The sequence below is a fragment of the Benincasa hispida genome, chromosome 7 (assembly GCF_027475165.1).
Source record: "Benincasa hispida cultivar pf3 chromosome 7, pf3_genome.v1.1, whole genome shotgun sequence".
In the NCBI taxonomy this organism is placed as follows: domain Eukaryota; kingdom Viridiplantae; phylum Streptophyta; class Magnoliopsida; order Cucurbitales; family Cucurbitaceae; genus Benincasa; species Benincasa hispida.
The window spans coordinates 43,984,121-43,995,918 of NC_143484.1; the positions used below are offsets into that span (position 1 = coordinate 43,984,121).

At 30.6% G+C, this 11,798-nt stretch overlaps 1 protein-coding gene across 1 annotated transcript; it reads left to right on the plus strand.

Annotated features, from left to right (window-relative positions):
* LOC120081981 (Prolyl oligopeptidase family protein) lies at positions 1-6,696 on the plus strand. The gene is made up of 11 exons (XM_039037164.2): positions 1-357; positions 555-841; positions 936-1,130; positions 1,597-1,943; positions 2,408-2,699; positions 3,258-3,416; positions 3,828-4,193; positions 4,817-4,882; positions 5,061-5,109; positions 5,320-5,443; positions 6,240-6,696. The coding sequence occupies exons 1-11, from the start codon at positions 51-53 to the stop codon at positions 6,319-6,321; spliced, it is 2,274 nt and encodes a 757-aa protein (XP_038893092.1). The 5' UTR covers positions 1-50; the 3' UTR covers positions 6,322-6,696.
* Positions 6,697-11,798: the final 5,102 nt, after the last annotated feature.

Consider the following 11,798-nt stretch of genomic DNA (forward strand, 5'->3'; position numbering starts at 1 on the left):
AGAGAAAATAGCAATATTTAGAACAGTTAGAGAAAAAATCGTTGACTGAAATGAAGCCATTGCAACAAAACAGCATATTTGGCTTAGTTAGAAGAAGCCTTATTCTCCTTATTCCTGTAGTGTACCTTTCGCCGGCTCTGCCGTCGGTAGCTTCATTCCGTCACTTCCGATCGCCGGTTGCCACAATGAGTCAATCTCACTCTCCTCCGGTGGCTAACAAGGTGGAGCACAAAATGGAGTTGTTTGGAGACGTAAGGATCGACAACTATTACTGGTTACGCGACGATTCTCGCAAAAATTCCGATGTCATTTCGTATTTGCAGCAGGAGAATGCCTACACGGATTTCGTCATGTCCGGTGAACTATAGTTTATATTTTCTTCTCGGTTCTTGAATTTTTTTTTACTCGTAGTTTATGAGAAATTTATGAATCGATGATATGGTAGGATTGAAGTGAATGAGAGTAACGTCATTTGATTTGTCGATTTCTGATGATTTGTATGTAATGAGGATCTTTCGATGAATGTGTGCGTTTTTCTTTATTCATCGATCTAGGAACAAAGCAAGTGGAAGAACAGATTTATAGTGAGATAAGAGGACGAATCAAGGAGGATGATATTTCTGTGCCTGAGCGGAAAGGTCCTTACTATTACTACGAGAGGACTCTAGAAGGGAAAGAATATGTTCAATATTGCAGGCGTTTTGTACCCCGTGGTGAAGAAGAAGCTATCTCTGTGCACGATACCATGCCTACTGGACCTGATGCTCCTCCGGAGCATGTTATATTGGATGAAAATGTTAAGGCACAGAACCAATCCTACTACTCCATTGGTTGTTTTGAGGTATTGTAGGCGCGGAACTGCTTCAGAATTTGATCCCGTTTTTCTTAGACAAAAATTTGATTTTAGGATCTTTATACGTTCATTTCTTCTCCAGGTTAGTCCAAACAACAAGCTAGTGGCGTATGCAGAAGACACTAAAGGAGATGAAATCTACACGGTTTATATAATTGATGCCGAGACTGGAGCTCCTGTAGGAAAGCCTCTTGCAGGCGTGACGTCGTATCTCAAATGGGCTGGCAATGACGCTTTAGTTTACATCACAATGGATGAGATTCTTCGACCTGATAAGGTGATTTTCTACTCCACATCCTGTATTTTTCATGGCTTTTACTGTGGTTGTCTCATTGGAAAAACACCAACAATCATTTAGTTCCTGAGGCCTATCATACCCAATAATATTGTTGATTGTTGTGTGCATACTGAATCGACTTTTACTGATATAATAGGTAAATTCACTAACACGAAGATGTCTTGCATAGCATTAGAATAGCTTGCACTTCCTCTAGTTTCTCATTTGTAATTTTGATATAGATTATAACAGTCCTAATAAGTTGATATCAGAAGAGTGGAGGCAGAGGAGTTTTTAAAGTTGTAAATAACACCGCTCAGAGTACACATTTTGGGTGAAAATACATTCAGTATCTGCATTCTGATGTTCCCATTAATATGATGGTCAAACTTCAACTTAATAATTTATTTTCAACGTATTCAGAATTTCAGATGTTGATCTAGTAAACTTTCTCCCCTTTTAATAGGCATGGTTACATAAACTGGGAACAGAGCAGTCAACGGACACCTGCCTTTATCATGAAAAGGATGACATGTTCTCTCTTGATCTTCAAGCTTCTGAGAGCAAGAAATATTTGTTTATTGCATCTGAAAGTAAATTTACTAGGTTCAACTTTTATCTTGATGTATCAAAGCCCGAAGATGGGCTTGTTGTCTTGACACCTAGAGTCGATGGAGTTGACACTTTTCCCAGTCATCGTGGAAATCATTTTTTTATCCGGAGACGAAGTGAAGAGATTTTCAATTCAGAAGTAGTAGCTTGCCCACTTGATAATACATCTGCAACGACAGTTATTCTTCCGCACAGGGAAAGGTGGTGATTCGTATTCTCTTATGATAATTGATGATGGACCTGATGGTATAATGTGAAGTTGAAACAAAATTGGAAGTGATGAGCTGATAGTTAATGACTTGAATCAACAAGCTTAAAAAGATATCTTTGTCGAAACCTGCTGTTTGTTTATTTCATTAATCGGAAATATGTTAGGGCAGCTATTTTTATAAAAGGAAAGACCCAACTGATCTATATCTAGGGGTAAACAAAAAGCTAAAGTATAGTTAGGATTTTCATCTTCACTTGGTCTGAGACTTGGTGCGTAGTTTGATTTAGGTTTCAACACACCAATAAACTTCCTATTGTGCTGTGAATCTGACTGTGTCTATCAAACTAGTTGAATGCTTTCTTAATTAGCTTTTGTTTCAATCTCCTTTTGTTCCTTCAACCAATAGAGGGAACAAACTTGTCATTGGGGCTTATTAAGTTGTTTGAATGTCCAGTGTGAAAATCCAGGACATACAACTATTTCTTAACCAGATCATTATATTCGAACGTGAAGATGGTCTACCAAAAATTGTTGTCTATAGCCTCCCTGATATTGGAGAACCACTTAGAAGCCTTGAAGGTGGACGAGCTGTGGATTTTACTGATGCGACTTACTCAGTGGATGCATCAGAATCAGAATTCTCTTCCAGCGTTTTACGGTTTTGTTACAGCTCAATGAAGACACCCCCCTCTACATACGACTATGATATGAAAACAGGAGTTTCCATTCTAAAGAAAGTTGAAACAGTGAGTAGTTCCACAATCATGGTTATGTTGTTTTCTCTTATGACCGCGATTACCTCTAGGTTTAAATGAATAATTGTTAATCTTTACACTTTGAGATAGTTTCAAACTTCCTGATTTTGTTAAAAAATAAATATATACGTAAACAAGATATGAATTTTTATTGTCTAGTTTTGCAACCTACTAACCCATTTGAGGCAAGGTAAATATGCCATTTCTGTATCCTGAAACCTATCTAGTCTCTCTAAAACCAGTGTTAACTTCTTCAACTTTGAGTTCATCCCTTTCCCTTCTTTTTTTTTCCTTCCACTTTTTGTACATAGAATTTCTATTCCTTATGATGATAACTTTATGATATTTCACAAAAATCTCCTCCGTCTCTTTGTTGATTTTATGCCTTTCATTGTCCACCTTTCTATACTTGAGAATTCCTATTGTCTCGCGAATCCAAAAGTCTCCTCTTTACTTTTCCTCCCCTCCCAGGGGAATTCGAATTAATTTATTTGTCTGTAAAGTGGTGAATTTTTCATGAAGTAGTGAATTTTTCATGGCTTTTCTCAGGTGTTGGGAGGTTTTGATACTAATAAATATGTCACAGAGAGGAAATGGGCAACTGCTCTAGACGGCACTAAAGTTCCCCTATCAATTGCTTATCGAAAAGATCTAGTGAAACTTGATGGTTCAGATCCACTTCTACTTTATGGCTACGGTTCTTATGAGGTAATAAGTCCTATGTTAATTAGACTCTAGACAGATTTCAGGGTTTTGAAGTTATTTTAAAGTGAGAGTGTTTTTGTTTCCTGGGGCCTCTCCATGTGGTTCAGAGTTTTGTTAATTACGAAATTATAAGTAATTTTCCTGTTTTAATTGATTTATCAAAATTTCCAATTCAGAAATATTTATTTCTTCATTGTAATGCAGACGATCTATATTGCATTTTGATCTCCTGGTTTTGACTATAATTACGATGGCTGCCAGTTGCCAATTTACTGTTCTTAATCTTTTGCATAGCACATGACCTTGTACCTGAATCTTTCTGTTTACTTTCTTCTTGCAACTTAACTGAGTTTTGAATTCTAACAATAATTGTACATGAACCTGATCTCGAAGTAAATTCCATTCTTTGAACAGGTATGTGTAGACCCTAGTTTCAAGGCATCAAGGATATCTTTGTTAGACAGGGGTTTTATTTATGCAATAGCTCACATTCGTGGGGGTGGTGAAATGGGGAGGCAGTGGTATGAAAATGGAAAGTTGTTGAAGAAAAAAAATACATTCACAGATTTCATTTCTTGTGCTGAATACTTGATCGAGAATAAATACGGTTCAAAGGAAAAACTGTGCATTAATGGAAGAAGTGCTGGTGGTTTGCTTATTGGTTCTGTTCTAAATATGAGGCCTGATTTATTCAAAGCTGCAGTTGCTGGGGTACCTTTTGTGGATGTTCTAACGACCATGCTTGATCCGACAATTCCCCTTACAACTTCGGAGTGGGAGGTAAATCTCTTCCTTAGTGTACCTTTCGTAATCCTGTTAGTGGTGACAAGAAGTGAAGTAGTCTAATTCCTCGGTCAGTGCATAATAGACCAGTTAAGGAGGACTCTTATCTTTTAGCTTATGCTAACTTTGGCTCAAAATCACTTCCGAGTCCCCTAATTATAGTGCCATTTTTAACGAGTCCAATGTAGGACTAGGTAATTACCAGTTTAATATATATTGGAAAGACAGAAGGGTGGAAAATGTTACTAATAGCATGTTTGAGAGTGATTTTTAAAATAGTTAAAATCCCTTTTGTCATTTTCAAAATCATTCAGAAGTGCTTTTAATCCTTCAAAATTAATTTTAATAGCACAAAATACTTTTGAAAGTGTAAAATTAAATATTGAATTAATTTAGAGTGATTAAAAGTGTATTTAGGGTGATTTTAAACATGACAAAAGTGATTTTAACAATTTTAAAATTACTCCTATACATACGCTCAAGATTCTGTAAATATCTCTACTTATCCATTATCATTTCTCTTTTCACCCTTTTCAACTGTCGTTTACTGAAAATATTTTGTATAACTATTTGCAGCGCCTATTCTTTTTGACTTGCCTCTTACCTTTTGAATTCTGCAGGAATGGGGTGACCCAAGGAAGGAGGAATTCTACTTTTACATGAAATCATATTCTCCAGTTGACAATGTAACGCACCTCACAATTTTTTGATCAACATATTCTTTGTTTCGTCCATTTCCACCTAATCATCGACTTGATCTCAACTTGATTTTGGATCATTTGAATGTATCCGTGCTTATATGTTTCATGAAATATCTTCAAACTTTTGTTTTCATTAGAACATGACTTTTTCTGCATTTTTCAGGTTAAGGCTCAAAATTATCCAGACATACTTGTTACTGCTGGCTTAAACGGTAAGTGTGAATGCTTAAAACTTCAATCCATGTAGAGCCCCAATCAATTTCCCTGTTTCTTCCTCCTTTGTACAATCACCTTCATTTTCTATGATATAACATTAAATTTGCCTGTCGTTCTGCTATTTAACATACAAGAAGGTTAATGAATGTATATCGCTTTAGAGACATTCCTTCAAAGTGTCAGTTATTTTTTTGGCCATGTGGCAGATCCACGTGTTTTATATTCAGAACCGGCTAAGTTTGTGGCCAAATTAAGGGATATGAAGACTGATGATAATCTTCTGCTTTTCAAATGTGAACTTGGTGCCGGACATTTTTCAAAATCAGGAAGGTAATTATTCTACTGTTGATTTCTTTTGTAGGCTTTACTTTGTGATCTGTGTTTTCTTTCTTGTTTGTATCTCATCTCTTTTTGTCGCTTGTACCTTTTTTATCTTCTCTAACATGATGATAAAACTATTTCTTATTTAATTGATGACATTAACTGCTTCCCTTTCTATTTGTAACTCTACTGTAGATATAGAGAAGAAACATTATGTTGAACTTTGTTAATATTTCTCACTGCCTATTTAAAAAACTGTAACGAGGAGAATTGTAACACTTGCATCGTCGTGTATTTGTTCATATACCTGTAATTTTTGAGGTAGAACTTTATTTATTTATTTATTTATATTAGTGTAGGACTTATTTATGGGGTATGAAAAAAAGCGGGGGAAAAAAAAGCTCTACTAAACCTGACTTAGTTGGGACTTATTTTCTTGGATTTGAGTCATTTTCTTAATTAATGTAGGACCCCACGAGTGGTCTTTTATTTTTCATTTTTTTTTTATGCTTTGTATATTCCTTCATTTCTTTGGCCTTCCATCTTTTGTTTTATTTTGTTTTGCAAAAGTAGGCCGCCCGTGATAATAAACTTAGAAAAAGATAAATGAAAACAACTATGAGAATACAAACAGAACATCTTCACATTAATCTTTTGTTATTAAAAATAAAAAAAAATCAAGAGCTCATCCTTGGTTGATGATAGGCATCTATGTCTTGGGGCATTTAAAGACACTTACATTCTGTCGTTTTTTATACATTATTATTATTTTTTGATTTGTTTCGTTTTCTGCTAACATGGCCAGATTTGAGAAGCTACAAGAGGATGCTTTCACATATGCCTTTATACTGAAGTCACTTAACATGATTCCAACACTCGGAAATTGAGCAAAAAGCTGCCCCTTGATGGTAAACTTTTTCATTCTCTATTGACCTTTTTAGTGAATCTTTCTTTACGAGAGAACGAGGTCATATTTGTACTGTTCTTCATTACCTCACCATTAGATAAGCTATGCTATGCTAATTTAATATAACTAGTTAGCATTAATGTGCATTTGCACATAATTCTTAGGGATTCGAAATTAATCCAAACAAGTTTACCCTTTATCTCAATAATAGGACCTTTATCCTTCTTCCTTACCCAACCTAGGCATGCTCATGTTTCCTTACAAGTTACAACTCCAAACCATATGTATTATATAATTTTATATTTTTCCACTCTCCGTTGAGAATGTGACCAAAATGTGATATTGGTTAGGAAAAGGTTCCATGCTCTAACTATCGCTGTTAGTATGAAGTTTCTTGGATAAAATCATGGAACCATATTTGTTTCATAGAATGTTGTGGTTGAATTTTGACATGGATGAAAATGATCTATATTTGTTGAGTGGGTTTTGAAATTTTAAAATTTGTATACCAATGATAGAGGATAAAAAGTTTCTTGGAAGTTGAACCATGAGATTCTAATTCTATTATGGGTGTGTTTGGGAGTGATAATTGAAGTAGTGATTTCAGGCTTCTTTTGGGATTGTCGTAACTTTTAAAATAATTGCTACTTTTAAAAAATCAGTTGTGAAATGCATTAAAATAATGTTTGGTAAATTTTAATTTTAAATAAAAAACTAACTAGGTGTTCGATAACTTAATACTAAATTGGTGTAATTTAGTTATATGAACCAAACTATGCATATTGTTTCAATTATTTTTACATAGATAATTAATTCATAGTTTATTTAAATTTGTTCTGATTTAACTTTTAACTAATTTTATTTAATATAAATTATTCGATATATGTCTTTTAAAATAATTGTTATAAAAAATGAATAAATTCAAATTTGAAAATAGACCTAACAAATTATATTAATTTGAAATATTATTATTAAAATATATTTATTTAAAAAGTAAAGAAGTTAGCAAATTTTTAGGAAAGCCAAATCTAAAAGCTAGTATCTATCAACTTTTACAACTTAAGTTAAAATTAAGAAGTGATTCTGATAGATTATTAAGGTCTTATTTGGAAACCATTTGGTTTTATTTTTTTGTTTTTAAAAATTAAGTCTATTTCATCTATATTTCTTACAATAATTTGCATATTTCTTAAATACAATAATTGAATTCGGAGTCAAATTTTAAAAACAAAAATAACTTTTTGAAAGTTTTTTTTTGTTCTCAAAATTTGGCCCAGTTTTTTAAATCACTGGTGAAAAATAGATAACAAATAAAGAAATTTGGAGGTAGAATTAGTGTTCATACTTAATTTTAAAAAACAAAATAGTTATCAAGTGGGGTCTAAATAATTCATTTTATGTACAATTGATTTTGTAAAATTGATTTTTAAACAATCAAATTTATATTTGGTTCCAAATTTTTTAAAGTGATTTTCAAATATTTAAAAGTGATTTTGAGTTATTATCTTGGTTCTAGAAGTGCATTTAGACTCATTTATTCAAAATTATATTTTCTATTTGAGAAATTACTATTTAACTAAATAATTATGGTAAATATCTATTCTACTTACTTTATTGTTATATTCTTATATGTATGATTGAGATTTTGAGTAAGATAAATGTTTATAATAGATATCGAAAGAAAATAAAAAAAATATTTAATTGTTTGTTTTATTAACAATTTAATAACAGATAATGTCTATAATCTTTTGTTCCAGTATTTATAATTAAAAAAAAAATGATTTCACAAATGGCTAACCAACAATATTCTAACAAAAATTTGATTAGATAGCCATTTTGGGATTGATTCTTGGTCAATCACTTAATGAAAATTATCTATCAACTAATTCCTCCAAAATTAATTTATAATGATTTTAGATTCTTCTAAAATCCATACCAAAGCCATCATTTTAAGAAAAAGTGATTTTGACAAGAGAAGATTTTGACCATCTCAAAATCACTCTCAGACATACCTTAAATGGTTTGATTTTTTTTTTCATGGGATATTTTAATTGGAGAGCGAGTTAAAAGACCTAATTTGGTGCCTTCGATTTGATGTATTTAGTATGTATATATTATTTTATAAAAAATGCTTAGATATATTTCGGCTTGCACTTATTTTATGAAGTTCACTTGTGTGTATAATTACAAGTTGTCGCAGGGAAAATTAAGAGCCCGAAAGTTAAAAAGATAAGAATGAAATATTTGACGGTTCTGATTCAAATATATTACATCTTGTATGTTTATTATGTAAATACGTTAAAAAAATATATTACATTTTACCTCCATCACTAAAAGATAGTTGTAAATTTCAATTGATAATTGAATGAAAAACATAGGGTGAGATGTATACATTGCTTTTAATTTGTTTTAATAGAAGTTTAATACTAGTTGGTAAAAGCCAAAAAGTAAAGAGTAAAAGGAGAATTATTTTAAATACTAAAACTACCAAAAATATTTTTTAGCATAGTAAAATGTCACTACTATCAATTATAGACAATGATAGATATCTATCTATATTACTATAGATGTTGATTAATAACTACCACGGATAAACAATAACATTTTGTTATATTTGTAAAGAAAAATATAGGGTGAAATATTTAATTTTTAGATATTAATTATTTTGTATATTAAAAATATACCTTTATTATCTATGTAGATCTTATAACCATATTTTTTTAAAAAATATGTATATAAATAAAATGATTATGAAATAAGATATATATGACTTTTTAATTTTTAAAGTTAGGTATAATTTCGCATGAATTGCCATTTTAAAGAAATATTAGGAAATGATGCTGTAATTTGAAGTCGATTTTAAAGCGATGTCTCTGAATTAGGTATAGTAAAAATGTCATTATCTATCGATGATAGACTCTGATAGAAGTTTATAGACTACTATCATCTATTAGTGATAGACATTGTCTATCGATATCTATTACTGATAGATTGTGATATTTTGCTATATTTAAAAATAATTTTAACATTTTTCCATTTAAACAATTTCTCTCTAGGAGATTTTCAAAAATAGAAAAATAAGGAAACTAACAAAATAGAAATTGATAGAAGTCTATCACTGATAGTCGCTGATAGAAGTTTATCTGTGTCAATCAATATTTTTTTTTTTGCTTTTTTTGTAAATAGTTTGACATTTTTTCTATCAATGAAAATTTCCCTTCTCTTTATATATTGATGATTTTCTTTCTATTTTATATTACGTCAAATTCTTTATTTTATTTATCAATGTAGGGATAGCTCTTGTGTAATTTGGCACGGACTCATTTTTTTGAGATTGAAGGTTAAGTTTATGATACCTTACTAAAAACAATCTCAATTTTATAGTATGTGAATTTTGATTAATAAAAGTAATTACTACAAGCAACATAACTGATTATGGATTATTAGCAATTAACAATTATCAATTGTTATAAAATGGAAGGTGAGTTTTCTTATAAATTTCAAAGCTATGTTTTCACATTAAAAGAAATCTAAAACGGTAAACATAACCATTTTTCTTGTTTTCGTTTGTAATGGACCAAGTGATGATGGTATACAATTTTTTTTCGTACGAGTGGAGTAAGAGATTTAAACTTTCGATTTCAAGAAAAACAATACATGTCAATTATTATTTATCTATGTTTATTTTGGTGATGATATATTGACATTAGTCGAGGTACAATGTTATTCAAACTTAATTGTTGATGACACGTCTATTTATTTATTTCATTGATGATTTTTAGATGACGGTTAGTTTTAAAGTAAATATCAATCTATATCCTTAAACTTTGAGGATCGTATCAATTAAATTTTCAAACTAATAATTGTATGAATATAAACATTAAACTTTAATAGGTGAATCAACTTAAACATTCAATTAGAATTTCATTTTAAAATTGTGAATGGATAGCATCACACGTGTATAAGACTTCTTTAAATTAGAGAGAAATACAAAAACCAAATAGATAGTCGCTATTTTCATAATTTGAGTAGTTTTTTTTTTTATCTACTTGTCTTCCTTGATTAAAATAAAATATCTATAATAACCGTTATCCTTGTCAAGTTACATATCCTTTGAATAATTGAGACCTTTCTTAGCAAATCATGACACTTGATTGGTTTTCAAAGCCCATAAACTGTCATGGTAGGAGCATGGTTTTAGCTTAGTTTAGTTTTTTTTCTTATTTTCCTATAACAAATGCGAATATGAAGATTTGAACATTCGACTTTAAAGAAATGAGTAGTATTAAAATGATATTGAGTTGTTTTATACTTTACGTAATGACACATTAATTAATATGAGTTTGTGACATCTTATTTTAATAAAAATCCCAAGAAAAAGGTGGGTTGTTAACATCTCAATAAAGGAAGGCCTACCTTATTAGAGAATACATTTCCTTTGATTAAGAAATGAAACTTTATATTAGAGTAAGAAATCCAGCTACATTATTGAATCTGCTTTATTGGGAAATGAAGCAAAAACTTTAACAAAGAGAAGAAGATTATGAATGAAATTAAATTAGAAGTTATGCTTTACTTTGCTTCTATATATTGTAATATCATATGCATCTTATCTACTTTTATTAGCTACCTATCCTAAATAAATGAACTATGAAGTATATATTCAATACACATCAGTGTCCATCTTTTTTTATTCATTATTTAGCTATTCTATTACATACTTAAAAAGATAATTGGTTAAATTTGGTTTCAATTACAAAAAAAATGTCATTCAACTTTTTCACGTGTTAAAAAAAAAAAATACCACATCATTTCAAAAATCTCATCGGATAGAAATTCTTTAAGATTTTGGACGAAAATGAGATATGGAATGGTATGACAGTGATTTAGAAGGAAAGTTTAGATTATCACATTGTTTCAAATCATCGTCCAATTTTGAGTCTCGATTTCTATTCAAGACTATAAAGGATTTTTATTTTATATATAGTTTTGAAACGTTTATAAAAATATAAAGATAATGTTGCAACTTTTAAAAGACGATTTATTCTTAAATTGGCATGCAACAAATATAAACAAAGTCATGTCTTAGCTGGTTTCATGTTTGTAAGCCTTTTGCTTAATGAGCCTCCCTTCATTGACAAATTTCCTTCTTAGGTGACTTTTAATGGCAAAGAGAGAGAGAGAGAGATAAAAGGGGACCAAACTTTATGTTGATTGGAGCTGACAAAATAAAATTTAGTTGCTAACTGATTTTCTATCGTTGTACCAAATATAATATAATTTCTAGCTGTAACAAAATTTTCATATTATAAAAAAGTGTTACAATGTACCTTCTTTATTGATTGATGTGTTGTTAAATTATATTGATTTGTGACTCTTGAATAATTTTTATTAATAAAATTTAAGGGAAAAACAATTTTATCATTTGAATATAGCTGTGCAGAGTTGAATTGATAA

Coding starts and splice junctions, on each gene's coding strand:
- LOC120081981 (XM_039037164.2), top strand. CDS start 51: ATGAAGCCATTGCAACAAAACAGCATATTTGGCTTAGTTAGAAGAAGC. Junction 358..554: donor CACGGATTTCGTCATGTCCG/GTGAACTATAGT, acceptor TCATCGATCTAG/GAACAAAGCAAGTGGAAGAA. Junction 2,700..3,257: donor TTCTAAAGAAAGTTGAAACA/GTGAGTAGTTCC, acceptor GGCTTTTCTCAG/GTGTTGGGAGGTTTTGATAC.